The sequence below is a fragment of the Pseudopodoces humilis genome, chromosome 10 (genome assembly GCF_049639895.1).
Source record: "Pseudopodoces humilis isolate 2021_Gansu_Grassland_sample_001 chromosome 10, ASM4963989v1, whole genome shotgun sequence".
Lineage (NCBI taxonomy): Eukaryota > Metazoa > Chordata > Aves > Passeriformes > Paridae > Pseudopodoces > Pseudopodoces humilis.
In genome coordinates this window covers 22,407,408-22,429,616 of record NC_142209.1, presented here as the reverse complement: position 1 = coordinate 22,429,616, position 22,209 = coordinate 22,407,408, and the positions used below count along the sequence as shown (strand labels likewise).

At 51.9% G+C, this 22,209-nt stretch overlaps 1 protein-coding gene across 1 annotated transcript in view; it reads left to right on the top strand.

The window, feature by feature from the left end:
* Positions 1 to 22,209, top strand: part of ZSWIM5 (zinc finger SWIM-type containing 5) — a 97,982-nt gene that overhangs the window by 73,330 nt on the left and 2,443 nt on the right. The window contains exons 3-13 of the mRNA XM_014250787.2: positions 1,761 to 1,909; positions 2,579 to 2,729; positions 7,986 to 8,165; positions 10,427 to 10,603; positions 12,838 to 12,984; positions 15,862 to 15,999; positions 16,462 to 16,722; positions 17,122 to 17,257; positions 18,965 to 19,122; positions 21,269 to 21,432; positions 21,732 to 21,813. Of these exons, the coding sequence (XP_014106262.2) occupies positions 1,761 to 1,909; positions 2,579 to 2,729; positions 7,986 to 8,165; positions 10,427 to 10,603; positions 12,838 to 12,984; positions 15,862 to 15,999; positions 16,462 to 16,722; positions 17,122 to 17,257; positions 18,965 to 19,122; positions 21,269 to 21,432; positions 21,732 to 21,813 (1,743 nt within the window). The remainder of the gene's footprint in view (positions 1 to 1,760; positions 1,910 to 2,578; positions 2,730 to 7,985; positions 8,166 to 10,426; positions 10,604 to 12,837; positions 12,985 to 15,861; positions 16,000 to 16,461; positions 16,723 to 17,121; positions 17,258 to 18,964; positions 19,123 to 21,268; positions 21,433 to 21,731; positions 21,814 to 22,209) is intronic.

Sequence of the window (22,209 nt, the reverse complement as noted above, 5' to 3'; positions counted from 1 at the left end):
ACAGAAAAGCTCAGAGGGCTGGCATGGACTGTCCCTGTCCCTGGCTGTGATTTTCCCTCTTGGCTTATGGCAGGACTCTGAGCTAACTCAGGTGGTACACTGAGCAGGACTCGCCCCTTGCAGGGGGCTCAGGGTTTAACTGCTTCTCCAGGCCTGTGGCAGGGGAGTGAGATCAGGATCAGGGCATGTGTGGCAAAAGTCCTCTTGTTCATCCAGGAACTGTGATTTCCTTTCTGCTGCTTCAGCTCTCGTCCCAATTATGTGGTTGTGTCGACTGTAAATTATTCTGCAGAGGGAGCAGCAGCATCCTGTCCCTTCAGCATGCCTAGAGCTTGCTGGAACTTCTCTCAGGCAGTGACTGTTAGCAGAAATTAAAGTAATTTTGTAAAGGACATAAAATACAAATAACTGTATCTTAGCGGGTCAGGAGTGTTCTCAGCCTTTGCTGGAGGAGCAGAACCCCTGAGGTTGATGTTGTCTAGCTTACAAGCCAGGAAGAGATACTTGCCCTGCTGAACAGGCATCCTGGAGCACAATTTTCATTAATTGTATTTGAGCTCCTAGCCCAGCAACACACAAGGCACAGCATCCCAGGCTGGCTTTGTGGGAAGGTGATGTCTGCTCCCTGGCCAGATCCCAATTTTGGAAAAGACGTCATGAAGATTTAATTGGGAATGTGTCAGCTACAGCATCCCATGGCTTCTCATGCAGCACCTTGCTCTTCCTGTGCTGACCCTCTTCCTCTCTTGAGAGGGAGCTAGGAGAAGCAGGCCAATGTGGAATGGAGCATCCTCCAGCTGCAGCAGTCCCTCCTTGGTACTGGTTTTCCCTAAGGAGTTTCTGTAGAGCAGGAGCCAAAAGCAGACAGCTAAAAATCCGAGTTTCTGTTCCATTTTGTACTCTTGGCTGCTTACTGGAGTTGTGCTGCTGTGAGCCCTGGAATCCATGGCTGGGACATAGGTTAGTGCTTGGGTGGGAAAATAGGAATCAAAAGGGGCAAGGCAAGGAAATTTGGTCCAACTTGTTTAAATCAATCGTGGGTTTTCTTTCTTTCTTTTGTTCTCTGGAAGAATAGCAGCCTGTGAACGCATATGTGTGTCTGCCAAAGGCCCTGCTCTGGTCACAGTTTGCTTTTTGAAGGATTATTGATCCTTTGTTCTTTCCCATGGGGGGTCTCTCTCGGGCAGGTACACTGATGCCCAGGGACTTGTCCCCTGTCCTAAAGCAAGTGAGGGGCAGGACCAGGTGTTTAACCCAGGGCTCTGGAGCCCAAGTGCAGTAGTACCTCTGTTAGACTGTTCCAGACATGGGGAAGGGCTTGCAGGAATTGGAGCTTTACTGATGCTTTAACAAACCGGTGATGTGGAGCAGGAGCAGGAGCACACTGGGCAATCCCTGGAGCCGCAGAGTGCTCTGGGCTCTGCAGCTGTGCTGCCTGCACTCCTGGGGCTTTGGAGAAAGGCAGATCCCTGGTCTTCCTCAGCCTCATTTCACATGGGATACAGAGGGTGAGGGGCCATGCAAGCATTAGCCCTGTGGTCAGGATCCCTCCAGATGGCTGCTGCCACCACTGTGTTAGGACAGCACAGTGCTGCCAGTTGGGCTCACTGCCGAGGAATCAAGTTGGTTTTCTGTTACCTGAGCTGATAAAGTAAAGGTGGGTCCCTAATAAAACAGAGGTAGGTCGACTCCTTGCTAGTGGGACTGCTGACCCTGATGCCATAAACATGGTTGTCTCTCTTCTCCCCCCATCCTCTCAGGCGCTCCTGACCCCACTGCTGGAGCCAGCATCGATGACGAGAACTGCTGGCACTTGGACGAGGAGCAGGTCCGAGAGCAAGTGAAGCTGTTCCTATCTCAGGGAGGGTACTACGGCTCGGGGAAGCAGCTCAACTCCATGTTTGCCAAGGTGAGGAGCTGGCTGCTCTCTCCCATCTCTGCTCAGCGTGTCACGTAGTTGGCACTCGCTGGCTGCCCTGGCAGGGTGCCCATCACAGCTGGGAATCTCTGCTCCAGTGCCTCCTCACCCTGTCGCGGAGCAGGCGGTTGTAATCCAGGCTCTGGGTCAGGCCTGGATTGTCTCACCTGCTGTCCTAGCTGGTCCCTTCCTCCCATGAGTGCTGTAATCCCTGTGCAAGGAAGGGCATTCCCCCATCTCCCCTTCAGCACAGTGGGGAAAAAGCCAACCCTGCAGAGCCTACCAAGACCATGGGAAGGTAGGACCATAACCCACAAATCTCACCAACCTACAGGCTCTTCTTTCTTTGCAGAAGGGCTTTGCTTTCATGTTCTTAATCTGTCTCCTTCACAGCCTGGCTGTGACTGCTACTCAATTGGGCTCCAATCAGCCTCATCACAGCCATTGCATGAGGGTTATAATGTGTGACTCCACATTACACACACACACACACACACACACACGCACACACACACACACACGTATGTATGTTTGTATGTATTTACAGTCTGGACCCTCAGGCTGGGGGAGCTGTGGGTTGCCAGCCAGGTGAACATGTCTTAAACACCTCTGAGGGACCCTGGTTTGTGTCACCCAAGACTCTCTCTTTGTCCTTTCCAGGTCCGGGAGATGCTGCGCATGAGGGACTCCAACGGGGCCAGGATGCTGACGTTGATAACAGAGCAGTTCATGGCTGATCCTCGGCTCTCTCTCTGGAGGCAGCAGGGGACAGGCATAACAGAGAAGTGCCGGCAGCTCTGGGATGAGCTGGGTAAGGGTCACTGCCTTGCAGTGAGGAGCAGAGTTACGTGGGCTCCTGGGCCAGTGGACATCATTACAGAGGCCCAATGGGGCTATTTTTTGGGAGCAGAGACCCTGAGACGTGCCAGGACCTTACTGTATCCCCTTTTGGGGAATCACTGTGAGAGAGCTGGATCAGGCCCAAACCACACGGTTCAAAACCTTAAACCTGCCTCTCTTCTGCAAAGGGATCAAGGATGATGGGTGTGCAGTGTGTTGCTGGTCCCATGCTTCCAGCAGGCTGGTGTTTGGTGAGCTGCCTTTGTGAGGGAGGATGCAGAGCTGGTGAGCCCCAGGGGCTGGATGTAGCCTGGATGTGGAAGTGCTGTTCCTGGAGGAAACACTATCTGGAGAGGGAAAGGCAGGTTCTCAAGTCTCATCACATCTAACAGATTCTGCCTGCTGTGGTACACGTTTCCAGGGTGAGGGGGGCAGGATGGGCAGCACAGAGCCTGGTTGAGAGGGAAATGCAGTTCTGGGTAATTCTAGCTAAGCACCTTAGACACCAGCTCAGCTGGCTGACACTGTAATATCATTAGAATAAAACATTTAGATGACGTGAGCTTGGGGAGTAGGGTTGTATGTTAACCCTACAGTTCTGGGCTGTCCTGGACATCTGGGATCTTGGGTGGATAGTTTGACTTGAGCCATAGCTTGATGTGTGAGTTTGAGCTCCTCTGCAGCCTGCTGGTTGGAGATACTGTGCAAGGGCAAGGGCTGATGGGCTGATGGACTGGCACCAAAGGGTTGTGGTAGAGCTGGAAGAAGGATTAGGATGGTCTGGGATCTGGAACATCTGAGACTGCAGCTGGGAATCACATACCCACCTACCAAGTGCCCAACAAATGCAAATAGAAATGAGACTGGGAAACCTGGCCAAACTATGCAGACAAGATCTGGGCAGGGGTGGGATGTCTTGTTTCTGTATGAAGTTTCCTGGATGGAAATAACCACACCAGCTCTGGAGAGCTCATCTGTGCTTGCTTGCCAAGAAGATATTTCCAGGATTTTGGGATGCTGCAGCTAGACAATTGGATATGCAAGGATCCTGGAGAGGTGGCCAAGTCCACCAAGCCAGAATTTCCACATGGAAGAAAGCAAACACATTGGTGATACATGAATGGATGGGTGTGTGGGAAGGCCTGGACGCAGGAAGCAATTTGCTTAAAATTACAGATTATTTGGCCAGATTTCCAAGCTGCTATCCAAGACGAGAGCCCTCCCTCCCTTCCTGCACAGGCAAGGGGAGAATGGTTTGGTTTCGGTCCTGGCTTAACTGTACAAGGACCAGGTTGGCGCAGGTTTGGTCGGCGGAGTGGGAGGAGGTGGCAGCACGTCCCTGTTGGCAGATGGCAAAGTGGCTGGGCAATGTCAGGACCCTACCAGTGCTGGATCAACACGACAGCAGGGGAAGTGTGGTGCCAGCCAACACACGTCAGAGCAGCTCGCCTGCCGCAGGCATGTCACACGTGAGGGTCTGGGCACCTCCATGCTGAAGAGAAGTTCCTGTAGAGGACACGGTGATGCTCCAAGAAGCAGCTCCAGGATGGGCGTGGGCTGTACTCAAAGCAGGGATTATTCCCTCATTTTAGAGAAGCCTTTTGCGTTTGGCCTTGGGCAGTGTTTACTGTAGGAGCAGAATATGTCTGTGAAGGAGCTGTGGGGGCACAGAGAGACCAGAGCTGCTCTGAGTTGGAGGTGTTCACCAGTAACAAACATCAGGAATGCAGAGAGGTGTCCTAAACCATCCCTGGGTGGGTAACAGTAGCCGGGGCACATAGGGCAGTGGAAGCACCACATACCACTGCCTGTGGGTGCCAAAGCTGCTGGTGTTACCATTACTGCTGAAGAGAGGGATGAGGGGCCTGTTGCCAGCTGCCACGGGAAGCTCTGGCACAGAGCACAATCCTCCACCGCTTAGAAGCAAAAAATGGGCCTTTTGGAAATTATTTTGGGCACGTGTTTAATAATTAATCATCGATTTTAGCAAAGACTCCATCACAGACTTGCGTGGGATTGGAAGAAGATCAGCCTTAAAGAAGATTGTGGATTTATGCTGGGGAAAATGTAAAGGATTTTGCAGGATTTCAGAGTTACAAAAAAAAAAAAAAAAAAAAAAAAAAAAAAAAAAAAAAAAAGAAAACGGGATCCCTCACTTGTGCATGTGCTGCCAGCTGAATCTCTATTGCCCCGTCTGCTGGGGAGCCAAAGGAAGGACCTGCTGGATGGAGAGCTCAGCGGCGTGGGAGTATTTGCCCTGGCGCATTAGTACTTACGATTAAAGCCTAATTACAAAAAATAGACGAAAAACCAGCTGAAGTGCAGCCTGACCTTAATCTGCCTGGAGACGGGTTTATTTATCTCGGCCACTTGTTTACAGTGGGGAATTTCAGTAGATTAAGCCAGGGAGCGACCCTGTGGGAAACAGGAGAATTTCTTTGATGGTTGGGAAACTTGGGCGCGGGATCGGAGTGCCTGTGTTCTCTGGGGCCAGCAGCCAGGACCACTGGGCTGGGAAGGCTCTGACCCCCCTGTCCCTGCACCCAGCCCCGTCATCAAAAAGCATTTTTGTTTAGAGGCTTAGCTTAATCGTGATCTGCCGCTTTGTTCCCCACTTAACCTCCTGCTATCAGAAAGTTCAGATGAAGGTTTCTGCAGCATGTGAAGAGACATGGAGTCTGACCTGGTGTGGCATTTCGGCTCAGGACAGGAGTCACTTGTGCTGTCAGCTGATGTCACTTGACCACAGGGCTCAGAAAACCACTCTATTATATCTCCCAGATAATTATCATGACGGAGACAGATGCAAATCTCACTTCCCTCCTGCTTCCCACCTCCCCACCACATTGTTCTTTCTGCAGGAGAGCCCAGGGGCATAATGTTTTGGCATACAAAGGATGCCTCAGAGGGCTCTCAAAAATAGGCAGCAAAGTCATGAGGCTTCCAAGGAACGCATATTAGCAGAGCTGTAGGAGCCAAAAATCCAGCGGGTGCATCCCATTCCTGGGGGCGGTGAAGCTGGAGCACCAGGCCTTGTTACTGCCTGTCAGCCAAGCTGTGTGCACCCTCAGAGGCGTGAGTTGAAACTGCCCGAGGCTGCTTTTCACACAAGCAGCCCCAAAGTGGGCGAAGAAGAGCAATGACAACAGGCAGGAGCACTGATGGGAAGGGAATACCCAACACCCAGAGTTGAGTGCAGGTTTTTTCTCATGGCCACCCGAGGAGGTGGGAAGTTCCTATATCCCCTTCCTTAAGGAAGACTCATTTTCTGGAGCTGATGGCCCCTAAGGAGGTACCTCTTTTACACGTTAATTAATTGCTGATGTTTCAGCTCAAAAACCTTAATCCCTCCGTTCATCAGAAAGAAGTGAGGTGTTGGTGGGGTTTCCTGGGAGCAGAGATTGAGCTGAACTGGGCAAGGGCTGCTTTGGACATTTGCTGATGCTCGTGCCTGCAGTTGCTTTTCCCGTGCCCATTCCTGGATGTGATGCTGCTGCCACCATCTGCGTTGTGATGCGGTGATGTCTCTCCTGCCAAGCCAGGTGGCTCCAAGGAGCCAGACATGCACAGCCTCCAAAGCCTTACTAATGTTTTGAACCAGACAAGTCTACGAGTTCCAACTGGCAAAGGATTGATCTGGGGACGTGCACCCCCCAAAAGCACCACCAAAGCTCAGCTGTAATGCAGAGGAGTGGAGAGGCACCGGAGCGGAGCCAGGGACGGGACATTGCTGCCCAGCCTGAGTTTGCCTCGTGTTGTCTGGCAGAGGGGCCTGGCTGCTCTGGCTCCTGTCAGATCTGCAGCCTCGCTTGGGGCTGTTTGGCTCAATGGCAGGGCTGTGCAGCTGGGGAGCTGCTGCTCAGAACACAGCCAGTGAGGGAGGTGGTTTGGGCTTGTGGAGGAATCTCCTTGTGCAGTGGAGGCATGTTGGGTGATGTTGTCGTGCCACTGGCTGTCACTTTGGGATGGGAACTTTGGCTCTGGGAGCGATGGGGAGGTGAGGGACAGCAGTAGGCTGGGCAGGAAGAAGGAAGGTGCTCCAGGTCTCTGCTGAGCCCATGGAGGAGAGGCAGGGAAGGTGTTTCTGCAGGAAGATGAGCTGTCCCATGTGTGTGACAGGATTTGACATGGGCAGAGGGAGGAGCAGCAGGAACTGCTCAGCCCGAGGGGATCCCTGGGGATAACGCACATTGCATCTGTGGCAGCCCACAGACATCCCACCCTGCAGGGAAGCACAAGGGAGGGGACATGCTGCATCCTGGCAGCCTTGCAGGGAAATTTGGGTAGAAATGAAATTAGCTAGAGAAGAATTCACAGGTTTGCACTTACTTAGGTTGCTGTAGCCCTTATCCTAGCAGTGAGTGACCCGGAATAGTCTGCAAGGCTCAGTTAGCAGCACCAGCATCAGCCCCGTTTTATCAAAGGATGAGCTGGATCTTAATGATGACAGATGTCCTTGGTCCTGGTTTTGCCTCTTGCACAGCAGACAGCATCATCAGCATCATGGGAGGTCCCATGGTTGACCCAGAGGGTGTCAGCGTGGGTGTCCTACGGGTGAGCAATTTGGCTTGTGGGATCCAAATTACCCCTGTCAGGGAGGGCTCTTGCCTGCAAGACATCAAGCCAAGCTCCAGGTTCCTCTGCTGGTTCCTCTGCAGGCTGGGGGCTACTAGGGTTTAAAAAAGAAAAAAAAAATAGAAAGAAAATACACCAAATCTCCTTTTTAAATAGTTGAATGCAAATGGCCTGAAGAACAATGGCAGATGAAATAGCATTCAGAGAGGGTTTTAAAGCGCTTGGAACGTGGGTAGGATCAGAATCAGGTTAGTCTTTGGAGATACAGACTCTGCAGCTTGCCAGGGTGTTTTTAAGCATGCTTTGATGTGTAGTTCAAACACTAGATTTGTCCTGGCAGACAGAAGCACTCACAAATTCATACACAGCCGCTCTCTCCTTCCCTCCTCCTCACTGTCCCCCATCTCATGAGATTATAATTTAGCTTCATTATGGAGGAGTTTTACTTTGTCCTGGCTTCAGCTGGGATAGAGTTAATTTCCTTCTTATTTAAAAGCTGTGTAAATCCCCCCCCTGGGTCCATGCATTATGCTGAAATGAGTTTACAAACCTCGATGGAACCTTTCAGGCTCTCAAGGCGAGCAAGGCGGCCGGAGAGCTTTGCCCTGCACACATGGCGGTGGCACCTCCGTGATTTCTTGGCTTTGTTTAGGGGCGCTGTGGGTGTGTGTGGTGTTAAACCCGCACTGCAAGCTGGAAGAGAAATCCTGCTGGCTCCGGCAGCTGCGCAAGTGGGGCGAGATGGACGTCTGTCCCCTGGAAGATGGCAATTATGGTAACGAGCTTCCCAACATCACTAACGCGCTTACGCAGAGCTCCGGTCACAGCCAAGGTGAGTCCGGGCAGGGAGTGGAAATCCAGCTGACAGCCACAGGGGTTGGGTCCAAGTCAAAACTCACCCCAAAGCTGAGAGAACTCACTTCAGCAGCTGGTGACATTTCTGCCAGTCATAGGAATACAAAATATTTGTCTTCACAGCCTCTGGTTTTATATATAAATGTTTGCTTCTTTGCTACAGGGTAGAATTGCTGGTGTTTTGAGTTTAGAGACTTTTAAAGCAATTTAACTTTGGGGCAGTTTAGACCCCTGCAGTCTGTGCACGTTTGGGCATGGGGTAATACAGGAAAACAGTGCTGCTTGCAACAGAGCTGAGCTGAGCTGAGCTCAGAAGTCCTGGCTGTAATGTGAAAGTGAGGAGCTGGAGATGGTGCAGAGCCCATTTCCCAGCCCTTAAGCCTCACTTAAAGGCAGTGACTCAGGTGGTGGGGAAGTCATTAGCCAGGAATGTTAACACAGTTCAAGTTCGGAGCACAGACAGAGCAGTGTAGTTAAGGGGTTGCTCCTTAGTGCTAAAATAGTTTCTCAACCGCTGACAAAGCATTTGATCCCTTTAAACTTAAGCACTCTTTCTTCTTCCTTTTGCCTGAAGTAGACATTAATTGAAAGTTATTGCTCTTCACATGCCTCTGTCTGCTGCACTGGGATTGTTCTTCGGTGTGTTATGTGTGGCCAAAGTGGGTGGAGGAGAGGGGGACAGTAGCCCTGCCGAAGGGGGAACTTCATTCTTCTGGGTGGGATTAGTCCCTCAGCAGCAGTTTGGGAGCGTGACTGTCCTGCCAACCACCCCAGCAGTAGCCAGGATTGCATGGCCCTATGCTCTTCCTCAGGGAGCAGCTTAATTTAAACCTGGCCTTGCTCCATGTCTTGCACCAGCCCCAGTACTACCCCTGTGGTGTTTCCAGCTCTCCCAAGGATTTGCTCTGGCATTTGGGGAAGGTTGCTAGGGTTGAAAGGTCACTTTTTTTAGACCTGCAGGGAGTTCCCAAGGCACATGCCAGGGATGTCCCTTTCTTGCTGTGCTACTGCCTCTCCCAAGAAGTGGACTGAAAGCAGCACAGATCCTGGAGGTGTCCTGGGGTTCATGTTTGTGCATATGCAAATACTGCTCCAGATTGTTGACAGCCTCTTTTATTACTGAAGAACAGCTGATTCTTGAAATCCTTCCTGGTAAAGTGAGCAGGCTTGGTTCTCAACATACAAACACCTGTTTAATTTCTCTCCACCTCAGGGTGCCTGCAGCATTCCGGCTAATTGCTTGTTGCCATCGTTTCCGGAGCATGTTTACCCAGCCTCCCTGGATCAGCTTTGAACAGTGCCTTTTGTTTTCCACCCTTGAATGCATTTAACTCGGCCCCTCTTGTGGGTTGCAGGACCTAACACGGAGCGTTGCACCCCCTTTGGGGCTTCCAGTTTTGCAGCCTGCTAGCTGTGTTTGGCCTTCATGATCCAGTGTGGCTGGAGTGATAGTGGCATTGCTCCGGACAGGTTTTTTCCTCATAGCAAACCACTTGTCTTGATCAGTCTGGATGGGGTGAAATGCTAATCCAGCATTTAGTAGCTTCAGAAATGCCCATGAAGTTACAGAGCAGCTCTGAAGAGGAGTGCAGATATCTGGTGCAGGGCAGCAGTGGGGTTTCAGACGATGCTGTCTCCTCCCTTCCAGCCCTCTCACGCAGCCCACAGAGGTTGCTGGAGGGTGATTGTTCCCCCCCAACACCCGTGGGCAGATGAGACACAATTGTGTGCTTCCCTTCGTGGCTTCAGGTGCTGCTGATCTAAGAAGCTGCAGTTCAGTGAAGCTGAGACTTTGTGTTGGAGCAGAGGAGGAGAGCTCATGGTGTTTGCAGGGCAGTACTGCTGAGGAAGCCCAGTCCTGACCCCGGGGCAGCTGCCTGCATGCTCAGTGTCACAGGGGAGGGAGCGCACTGCCAGGTTTCAAGGCGTCAGCCTTGTGTGTGACAGTGGATTGTGGTCATAAAACAAACGAGTGGGTGGTCCCTTCCTCTTTTCTCACCTCTTTGACCAAGTCAGCTATTCTAGCAAGTTACTTAGCAATGCTGTCTGAGGAGACATTAGCCTCCCTCAGAGATGGGGTAGGCAGTAGGGGTATCCAAAGCTAGAGCCCATGTCCATCTTGGAGACCAGGTTTTGCTCTCATTGTAAAGGCAGAGCTCTGCCCAGAGAGGTCATGTCTTGCAGGAGGAACAGGCTGCCCCTGCTCCACCAGGGCACTGATGGTTTTTCTCTTTGCAGACTCACTGGCCAGGCCCAGACGAACCGTGTTCACCCGGGCGATCGAGGGCTGTGACCTCCACTGGCAGGACAGCCACCTGCAGCGCATCATCAGCAGTGACTTCTACGTGTCCCCCTCCTACCAGCGCGAGGGCGAGAGCCTTCTCTTCAACTCCCAGGGACAGCCACTGTGGCTGGGTGAGCATCCAAACCAGCAGCCCCTCATGACCTGTGTGGGTAGGGTTGCTCGTGGAGAGGAGTGACCTGAGGCTGTCCTGGGTCCTTGCGAGTTTCTGCATCCTAGACTGAAATTGCTACCCTGGCGCTTAGCCTGAGGAGTGGGGGGAGCAGAAGAATTCAATGCCTACCCACACCCAAGTCATAGTCCTTAGAGCAATCTCCAGATGTTTACAGTCTGGGCTTGTCTTGGGTAGTTTGGACCAAGCACATAGTGTCTCTTTTCATCCTGCCAGTGTTTAGTTGTCACCAGAGCAACCTCTCACTGTTTCCAGTACAGGGGGTCTGGACACTTAGTCTCTTGAAAATTGACTGCAAAGCACAGCTGTATCCTCTGGGTTTTCTGTTTCCTGCTCTCACCTTCTTGTTAGTCTTCCCTTAAAGGCAATTAACAGTCAGTCCAGTTAAGCCTCGTGGGAGTTTAAGGTATACTTGGCTAGGCAAGTCCAGAGGCCTCCTGTGTTGTAGACTTTTAGCCCGAGTACCTCAAGCCACACAAGTTCTCTCTTGCAAAGTCATGACCCTGGGCAGATCTGTGGATGCTTGACAGCTCCTTTTCTGGGATGAGAACCAGCGACATGAAGGGCTTGGGTGGGAGCCTGGTGTGGCTGTCAGCCGTAAGACAGACCCCAAAATGGGAGATACAAGTCCCCACCCAACTGCAGGAAGGGGAATTACTTATCCCCTACAGCCCAAGAATTGAATATATGAACACAGAACAGGGCAAAGACCACCACTGCACTGTTGTCCACTCCAGAAGCTGGGGTCTGCCACCAGGAAAAAGAATATTTAAAGTTGACTAGAGATGAAGTTTCTGGAGTGGCAGGCACTAAATTGCTGTTAATGCCAGGAGATAGGAAGGGCCCATATGTTAGGCTGTTCGTACACCTTAGTTGGAGACAGGAGAGGATATTTCTGCTCTGGGAAGAATTTTAGGCAGCTTCAGGCAGGAGTTCTCTTTCCCACACAACCACAGGCAGCAGTGGTAGGTTAGTGCATCTATGGACTCCATCTAGAAGGGATGTGGTGGTTTCCCTGTCCTGAGCCTAATCTGGGTACTGGTGAGCCCTTTTCCCCAGCTGGTTGGTGCATGTTATTTTTCTGATATATTTGCCATGATTTTTGGATTTTGCGCTTTTGCTTTCTTGGCACCTCTTCAGGGTCTCAGTGCTGGGAGAGGAGGCTGATTTGTCAGCAACTTCCAGTGATGAATTCAGTGAGAAGATGAATATTTCATCCATTTAGCAAATGAACAGAGGGAGCAACAAGAAGCTCTTTTACAGATGTGTTTGTTCTGAAATCTCTTCCTCATGTATTCCTTGTGGGTGACCTTTGGGATGTGGATACCCCATTTGTGGAGGTGGTTGTCTGCATTTTCAGAGCTTTCTGAACTCTTCCAGGAATAGAAATTATCCCTCTATGATAACTTCAGATTGTCTGTGTTTGCCTGGTTTTTTTTTCTCCCCTTGGTAGGACATTTTGAAGGAAAATGGGATTTTTGCTGCTTGTTATGCACCATGTCATGTCATCTGCTCCTGCTAATTTCTCACTCAGTCATAATCCTCTCCACAGTTGCTTGTGATTTCAGGTGAGCAATAAGCAGCAGGAGCAGATGAATTCCTAAGCAACTGTGAGTCTTGGGAGGGGGTTTCATGCAACTGTTCCTAATAATAAAACACCAGGTAGGAGAACTGCAGAAGAGACAGGATGTCTGCAGAGCTCACTCCATGAAGGTGTTAAGGAGTCAGTTCAAAGCATCACCCCAAGTCTGCCAGTGCCCCCAGCACAGTGCTGGAGCACAGCCTCACCCTGTGTATCATCACCTGTGCCATGAGAGCAAATCCAGACGAGCCATGCAGATTTTAGGAGAAAGGAGCAGCAGGGTTGTAACAGCCTGTGTTGGAGCTGTCATATTGCAGCAATGGTGCATTGGAAATGCTTCCATTAGATAAGCTTTGCGGAGGTGGGGATTTAGGTATTGACGTGGCTGCTGTGGGTTGAATGTGGCAGGAGTCCCACTAGTATTCCTGGTAGGCATCCTTTCCAGGAGCAGGGAGAAAGGGATGAATTCAAGACAGGAAGCAGGAGTTCAGCTCAGGTATGGGGAACATGAATAGAGGATGCCCCATGAGTACCATCCTGTCAATGCCTGTTCTTCTCTGGTTCAGCCGTGCCCCCTGTTTCTTGCCTTGCAGAACACGTCCCCACAGCCTGTGCTCGGGTGGATGCGCTGCGCTCCCATGGTTATCCCAGAGAAGCTCTCCGACTAACTGTTGCCATAATCAACACTCTGCGACTGCAGCAACAAAGGCAGCTGGAAATATATAAGCATCAGAAGAAAGGTATGAGTTGAGCAACGTGAGATGTGTCTTGTCATGTCTGGCCAGGGTGTCTCGGTTGGTTGGAAAGGTCTTTTCTGCCTTGATGAGGCAAACATCCAGCCTGGATTGGCAACAAAGTTTTGAAGGAGCTTAGGAATAAAAAGAGGATATATCATCTTTGGAAGGAAGGTCAGGTCTCTCAGGAATTGTTTAAGGGTGTTGCTAGAGCATGTAGGAAAAAGTTAAGAGAGGCCAAAGCTCAGTTCAAACTTGATCTGGCAGCTTTTGTAAAGGATAATAAAAAATGTTTTTACAAATGTATTAATGGCAAAAGGAAGGGTAAGACCAGCCGTTGTTCTCTACTGGATGTGGGAGGGAACTCAGTGACTGCAGATGGGGAGAAGGTGGAAGTGCTTAATGCCTTCTTTGCCTCAGTCTTCAGTGGGAAGATGGCTTGTCCTCAGGACAGCTGTCCTCCTGGGTTGGTAGATGGTGGCAGGGAGAAGAATGGTCCCCCTGTTATCCAGGAGGAGGCAGTCAGAGAACTGCTGAGCCGCCTGGATGTTTATAAATCTATGGGAGCAGATGGGATCCATCCCAGGGTGATGAGGGAACTGGCAGATGAGCTTGCAAAGCCACTCTCCATCATTTACCAATAGTCCTGGCTCACTGGTGAGGTTCCAGATGACTGGGAGCTGGCCAATGTGACTCCCATTCACAAAAAGGGTGGGAAGGAGAATCCTGGTGATGATAGGCCAGTCAGCCTGACCTCAGTACCCAGCAAGGTAATGGAGCAGTTTATACTGAGTGTCATCACTTACAGGATGGCCAGGGTATTAGACCCAGCAAGCGTGGGTTTAGGAGGGGTAGGGTCATGTTTGACCAACCTGATCTCCTTTTATGACCAGGTGACCCACCTGGTGGGTGCAGGAAAAGCTGTGGATGTTTTCTGTTTGGGCTTCAGCAAGGCCTCTGACACTGTCTCCCACAGAACACCCCTGGAAAATCTGTCAGCCCAGGACTTGGACTGGAGCACTCTGTGCTGGGTTAGGAACTGGCTGGATGGCCGGGCCCAGAGAGTGGTGGTGAATGGTGCTGCGTCCAGCTGGGGGCCAGTGACCAGTGGTGTTCCTCAGGGGTCTGTGCTGGGGCCAGGTCTGTTCAGTATTTTATTGATGACATAGATGAGGGTATTGAGTCTTTATTAGTAAATTTGTGGACAACACTAAGCTGGGAGCATGTGTCGATCTGTTGGAAGGTAGGAGGGCTCTGCAGAGAGACCTGGAATGGTTGGATGGATGGGCAAAGTCCAGTGGGATGATGCTTAATAAGTCCAAGTGCTGAGTCCTGCATTTTGGCCACAATAACCCCCTGCAATGCTATAGGCAGGGGACAGTATGGCTGGACAGTGCCCAGGTGGAAAGGGACCTGGGGGTGCTGGTGACAGCTGGGTGGACGTGAGCCAGCAGTGTGCCCTGGTGGCAAGAAGGCCAGCAGCATCCTGGCCTGTATCAGGCATAGTGTGGCCAGCAGGAGCAAGGAGATCATTTTTCCCCTATACAGGGCCCCAGTGAGGCCACACCTGGAGTGCTGTGTCCAGTTCTGGGCCCCTCAGTTTAGGAAGGATGTTTAGACGACTGAGGGAGCTGGGGTTGTTTAGCCTGGAGAAAAGGAGACTAGGAGGTGACCTTATCACTCTCTACAACTTCCTGAAAGGTGGTTGTAGTCAGGCGGGGGTTGGTCTCTTTCTCTAGGCAGCAGCTGACAGAACAAGACAAGAATGAGAGGACACAAGCTTAATGAGTCTCAAGCTGCACCAAGGGAAATATAGGTTGGATATTTGGAGAAAGAGCGATAAAGTACTGGAATGGTCTGCCTGGGGAGGTGGTGGAGTGACCATCCCTGGATGTGTTTAAAAAAAGATTGGATGTGGCACTTGGTGCCATGGTTTAGTTGAGGTATTAGGACATGGTTTGGACTCAATGATCTTGAAGGTCTCTTCCAACCCAGCGATTCTGTGATTCTGTTAGAGTTGTGGTGCCCCATGGCAGAGGTGGAGGATGGGCAGCACTGCAGGGGACTACTCACGTCCTAGAAAGACAAACTGAGTTGCTTGAGTCAGGCTGAGTTGATACCCACATGCTAAGGACAGAGCTACGCACATATTGGGTTCAGGCTGCTGCAGTAGGGATGTTCTTGTTCCCACTGTTGCTGTGTCTGGTTGTCTGTAAGGGTTGGCCAGGCAAGTGCTGCCCACATTAAAGAGGAGCTGCCTGACTGCAGAGCAGCAGTAACTGTCTGTGTGTGCTACTTCCACCTTGGATTTCCCAAGTAAAAGTACCAGGAGACAAGCCCAGTGTTCCTCCTTTTGCAGTTGCAATTGGCAAGGATCCAGGGTCAGTTACTGCAGTGCTGCTGAAGGTCAGCGACTCCTGGTCCTTGCCAGCTCAGCCAGCTTGAGATCACCAAAAGATGGAATTTCTAAGAATCACTGGAAGTCTGTCATCTCAGGAGAGATTTCTGCTTGTGTTTCCAAAACATTCAGGCTACCACTGCAAATCAGTCCACGAGCTGCAGGTCTGACATTGTAGATCTTATCTTTGGGATTCTGCAGACCCTCATGTCCTCTTGGTAAAGAGAATGAGTTGCTGTATCTTATGTGGCCTTAGGGACACTATTTTGACAGCTGCTCCCTCAGTTGTCTGTGCAGGGTGGCTGCTCCTTGCTGCTCCTTGCCCTTGTGAGCTACCTACCGTGCCAGAGCTGGCCCTAGAGGTCCCTGTGAGGTCACCCAAGCTGTGAGATAAGAAAAGTCCTCTGGTCTCAGAAGCTTCTCTGTATGCAGAACTTGTCTTTAAATTCCTTACTTTTAACATCATCCTATTCTATTTTGTCCAGAGCTGCTGCAACGAGGAGCAACAACCATCACCAACCTGGAGGGCTGGGTAGGCCACCCTCTGAACCCCATAGGCTGCCTCTTTCTCACCCTGACGGAAGCTTGTAGATTAGAAGAGGAAAATTGCCTTGAAATTTCAGGTACCAAGTGCTCCTTCTGGATCCATTCCTGGTGGCTGTGGCTGAGGTGGGTGCAGATCTGGGGCTATGGACACCTGGACTCTTGAGTCATCCCTCTCTGCCTTGGGAGGAGCACCAGGGCAGAGCTGCAGTGCAGACAAGGAAGATAGTGAGTTGAAAGTAGAGTTTTCTCAGCCCGAGGGTTTGCAGCCAGAGCAGAGCAGGTCCATGGGAAGGCTCTGGTATTGGCTGTGCATCCTGTTGCACATGTCTTGGGTCTCCTGCATCTCCTAGTGAGAGCAGGAAGGGAGGGAGAAGCCCATGTCTCCCTCAGGGAGCTTTCATCTGTCATTTCTGGGTAACTAAAAGCAGGCAGGAAGGGAAGTGTGGGTCTTGCTTCTGAAGTGAGATTTTTCTCTGCAATGAATCTGCTGTCTGGGAAGACTCTTTTAACCCCACTGCACCTCCTCTCCCTCCTTTCAGACACTGGGGACTCCAAACCACCAGTGTATCAACATGTGCCCGTTGTGACTGGCAGCCAAGACGGTGACGAGTCCTACCTGTCCCTGGCCTTAGAGGTGGCCCTGATGGGGATGGGTCAGCAGAGAGTGATGCCTGAAGGTCTCTATGCCCAGGACAAGGTGTGCCGCAATGAGGAGCAGATCATTGCCCGGCTGCAGGACCTGGAGCTGGACCCGGTGCTGGTGCAGACCCTGCGGAAGCAGTGCATCTTGCTGCTAGAAGGTGGGGACTTGGCTCTTCTAGCTGACGTTTGCATCTTAGCTGAGTATTGGCAACTGTCTGTGAGGTGCCCTTTTCAAAATTTATGCCCATCGTGCTTCTTCCTCTCAGGATGTGGTGCAGAGCCTGTGGGACAGCTGCTCTGCCCCATCACCTGGCAAAGCAAGGGTTTGTTGACATCCCTAGAAAATCCTAAAATACCTAAGAGGCAATATGGAGAAGGGTGCTAAGCACGTGGCTTCAGTTTCTTATCTTTTAAAAAAGGAAGGAGCATCCCTGGATCCAACTTGAGAAACACGTCAGGGAGCTGAACAGCAGATGCTCAAAGCTTTGGGGTATTGCAAACCCCAGCTAGAGATCCTGGTGTGCTGATTATGGCTGATGGGCTCTGCTTCTGCCTAGGTGGTCCCTTCAGCGGCTTGGGAGAAGTCATCCACCGAGAGAGCGTCCCCATGCACACCTTTGCCAAATACCTGTTCTCTGCCCTGCTGCCCCACGATGCTGACCTGGCATACAAGCTGGCTTTGCGGGCCATGAGGTTGGTGCATGTTTAATTCTCTCTCTGCTCCCCTTTTTGCCTCACTCCTATGCTTGCTGGGAAGCTGGGATGCTTTTCAGCTTTAGAGCAGGGATGGGAGTGGAGACAGGCTTGGAGTTTGCCATCCACGGGATCTTTTTCAGTGTGTAGGGCCACTGGGCACAGCAGCAGTGCAAAGAGGTTCCTTCTCTCCATTTGGGTGATTTCTGGTTTATAAACTCCATCCATACAGATTTGCATGAGTCCAATAATGTCTGCTGGCCCAGCCCTCTACCCAGCCCCTTGCTCCAGGACCACCACCTGCCTGTCCCTCTGACAGGCATCCTCTGCCAGAGCAGGTCCCAGGCACACACAGAGCTGTCATCTGCCTTCTGTCTGCCAGGCATAGGGCACCCTGCAGCCCTCCCCAGCCAAGAAGGGCTGTTATCCTGGCACAGATGGGCGGATGGTTTGCCCCGGGCTCCAGGGTGTCACAGAGCCAGGTGGAGAACACAGTTGCACTCTGTTGTCCATTAAAACCCATTTCTGTCTCTGAGACTGGGAAACGGCTGATGCTGAGAGCGGCCCTATCTCCTTCCTCAATCCATGACACACTTCAGACATCAGCCCGTGTATTGCACTGTTTTGACAGAGACTGGATGGGTCTTGGAAAGGCTGGCATTTCCTAAACAAGTCAATGCTTGGAGGACTGTCAACTCCAGAGTATCCCAGTGCTCTCTTCTACCACCATTAAAAGTCCTGGCCAGAGCACCACCTTTTTTGCAGCATTTCCACAGTTAAATAAATGGGTGATCTCTACCCAGTATTGGGGAGAAGTTTGGAATCCCCCTGTCCCGGGAAGAGCTGCTCAGGAGGATGGCCAGCTCTAATAAACAGCCAAGGACCTCTGTGGTGTGCAGAGGCACCATGTCCAGTCAGACCTGAGACCCCTGGCCCTAGGGATGCCGTCTGTTAGTGCCCATCCCCTGCTCCTAGCTAGGACTTGCTGTGTTAGAATATCTATGTCCAGGCCTGGAAAGGTTGGACTTCCGATGCCCTGTGGTTACCTCATGCCTGCCAGTGAGGAGAGCAGAGACACTTGGATGCTCTTCATGTCCAGGGTGCAGTTTCCCTCCTGCATAACTAACCATCAAGATAGCAAGACCAGCACCAACTCAGGGGTTTAGGATTTGTCACCACGGCTGGTGACTTGAGGCTCCTGCTCTCCTTTAGGCTTGATTCTCCCACAGGTTTTCCAGGCTTTTGGATGTGCCCACAAAAACAGGCAACCTAACCTGGCAGCAGAGGCCCTGGGGAAATATGCTGCTGCTTCTGATCATAACCAAGCATTTTAAGAAGAACCAGATGATACAGTCAGGAGTTCTGCCGGGTGCTTTGACATGAAAGGAGCGGGAGGAGAGGAGGGATTTTACTTTTTTTCTTCCTTTTTTTTTTTCTCTGAGGTCTGTGCTTTTCCTTACAAGTTTATAAATCACTCCACGAATCTTGCTCCCCCCTTTCAAGTCAGTCTCAGATTGATCCCTGTGCCCATGTGTTGAGCACACAGCCTCGGGAGCCCCACACGTGCACAGCAGCAGGATGTGTTCAAAGGCATTGCTGCAGGCAGCTGCCTGCAGGCAGCCCCTGCCTCGCCTTGGCAGCACCTCAGGGAGAGGAGGTGAAGCTGGGGCTGGGCTCTGATGTTTCCTCCTCCTGCTTGCCCTTCAGGTTGCCTGTCCTGGAGACCACGGCACCATCCGGCGATGTGACTCACCCTCACCACCTGGTCTCGGTGGTCCCCAGCAGGTACCCACGCTGGTTCACCCTGGGGCACCTGGAGTCACAGCAGTGTGAGCTGGCCTCCACCATGCTCACGGCAGCCAAAGGTTGGTGGCAGGACAGTTCTGGGGCAGGGTTGATGGGATGATGGACAAGAGCATTGAAGAGTTTTTTCTGGAGAAAGGAGGGAGCTCTTGCTTCTGCTGGCACTGGTGGAGACTGGCTGGGTGCCCCACTGGCAGCCTGCTGTGGGCAGGGCAGGATGAGCCTTGAGAATCTGGAGTTTCTGGGATTCTTGTCCCAAAGGTCTTATGGTCCAGCAGGGCAGGATGGAAATTTCCAGTGAGGTACAGACAGGCCTTGCAGCCACAGTGCTGCAGGTCTGGATAGTGCCCAGGTGATGCAAGAGCATGCCTACCCTGCAGCACCTCCAGTTGCCAGACCAGCAATCCCTGCCAGGCATGTCATGGGGTCATGCCATGGTTTAGTTTGAAGCTGTTTATCCTTTCACCTCTGCTTTGTCTCTTCCACCCTGTGGTAATGATCCTGCACAGGCTGTTGGAGGGAGAAGACCTCCCTGTGCACCAAACCACAAGTGGCTTTTGTGAAAGATGGGATCAACAGTGCTGGGTTGGTCCCAGCTGCAAGGGGCTCGTGAAACACCTCACTGGTCTCTTGGGCCTCTTCGATTCCTGCCCAGGCACTATTAGGAAGGCAAGCACAGGCTTTTCATTAAAGACCCCCCTGACAAGAAACAACCCCAGCAGGATGGCAAGAGTCTTGTGTCCCACAAGGGTCAGTGAGCCAAGCAGTTACCACTGCCCTCTGATATCCTGGTGCTGCCAGCCTGACAGGGAATGTTTTTCTTTCCCAGCAAGAGGGAAGGGAAATGAGCTGTCAGAAAGCTCCAGCCTTCCTGCCTTGGAAGCCTCTTCTCTTCTTCCAGCCTCCTCCTCTAGGCTGTTTTACCAGGGCTGATGGTGTTCTGCCCAATTTGCAGTGCCCAGATGAAGAGCTGGTACTTGGCTTATCCTGTAGGTCGTTTTTCTCCCTTCCAGTGCCTTATGGGATGAGGTTATTATGCTGGGGATGTTGGATTGCATTTGTTTTTCCCACTGTCCCCTTCCTCAGGTGTTCCCCTGCTGCAGCATGTCCCAATGTGATCCTGCAGCCTCTCTTGCCCACGCCCCCACGAGCCATTTTAGGGAGGCATGGATTTTGGTGGCAGTGCAAGTGACTGTGGTGGGTGGCAGGTGATATCTTTAGCTATGAGTCACCCGAGATGTCTCCATGTGTCCAGGTGCAGCACTGGGTTTTTCACACTGCTGTGCATGATTTGGTTGTCTTTGCATGAGGTTCATCTGCTCACTCTATGACTAGAAGTAGAAATAAAACTGGAAGCTAATGTGATGTGTTGGCACCTCTGATCTGCACACACTCCAAAGGTCCCACTCCCCACACTGTGTCCCACGGGGACTGATAGAAGGATTTCCCAAGCTAGGTGTAGGATCATGGTATTAATATGCCTTGGTGTATCCCTCTTCCAAGATCCTGCCCCATCTCCTGGTGCCATCATATATCCTAGCACCCACAACTTCCTGTAGCAGGAGACCCATAGCACCACTGGGTATTGTGCCACGAGCCCTCTTCTTTGGGGATAACTCAGCCTGTCTCAGTTGTGAGTGCTGTGTGCCTGACCTGGGATGTGGAGGACCAAGGTGCAGCAAGTCTGGGTGACCCCAGCCCAACCTTGCAGAGGGGACTTGCTGGGCAAGACTGTGTGTGTGCAGCAAACAGCTTTTCCTCTTCTTCCTAATGTTCCTGGATGAACATCCTGATGTTTCTGCAGCCATTCAGTACTAGGCATCTCCCCAAACCCCTCCTTTTCTGGGAAGAAGCTGCTGTACAGCTGTCAAACTTGAGGCCAGGATGGAACATCCAGGTGCCTGGAGATGTCTGCTAAAGACAGGACGTGTCTGGGATCACTCAGGATTGTTTGTCCTTTCTCTGTGAGGATGAACTTGAGTGAGGACACTTGCTGTAGTATGTATTCCTTCCTGGGGAGGGTGCTCCATTTTAGATTACTGGACTGCAGGGCCTGACCCAGCACTGCTGTCTGTCCCTCTGTGTGTGTGTCCAGAGGAGCTGGCTGTGGTGAAGGGACTGTTCACCACGTGGTGCAAGCAAGAGATGGGACTCCAGGGCGAGGTGGGGGGATACCTGAGACATCTGAACATTCTTGGTTGCTCCCAGGGGACATGCTGCGCCTACGCACAGTGCTGGAGGCCATCCAGAAAAACATCCACTCCTCCTCCTTGATCTTCAAGCTGGCTCAAGATGCATTCAAGATTGCCACACCAGCCGACAGCAACTCTGACACAACACTGCTCAATGTGGCGCTGGAACTGGGGCTCCAGGTACAGGATGATGCTGGGGATGCTGGTGGCCCTTTTGCCCCCAGTGCCATGGCAACTGTGCTGGTTATGGTCTTCCACCAAGCAAGGTGTCCCCTGTGAATGGAGTAAAGTGATCCCTGCATGGTCCTGAGCAGGAGACCTCAGCCCTGGGAAGCCCCTGTGCTCACTGTGGTTTGGGTAGAGGTGAGGCAGTGCCAGGTAGCCAGTTCAACCAGAGGGATTTCTGGGGAGCATTGCTCTGTTGGGTGGCCTCACTAGAGCCCTGCAGGGCAGCCAGTCACTTCAAGTTTGCCTCGCAGGTGATGCGCATGACCCTGTCCACCCTCAACTGGCGGCGGCGGGAGATGGTGAGGTGGCTGGTGACGTGTGCTACTGAAGTGGGTGAGTTCCATGTGCGGTGGGGGGATCTGGCCTGCATGCAGTGGGAACAGGGTTATGCATGGAGATCCTAGGGTCATACCTAGCTCTGAGCTTCTCACAAGTCTCTCATTTCTTCCTGGGTAACTGAATTCACCTCAGAGCACCAGCTGACAGGGTTGGGACTGCAGCAGTGGCCAGTTTTGGGACTGGGATGGGTGCCCTGTTACCTGGCCCAGGCCAGTGGTGGTCTCTGTGCCCTGCAGCACGGCAGTGCAGGTTGGCCTCTGCCTGTCCCCCTCTGTCCTCTCCCTCTTGGGGCAGAGGCAGCAGCTCAGCACTGCTGTAGGCTGGTTTTGCCCTGTTTCTGGGTCTCAGAGGAACCCTATGACCTGAGTCAGGTTCCAGGGCTGTGCTGTG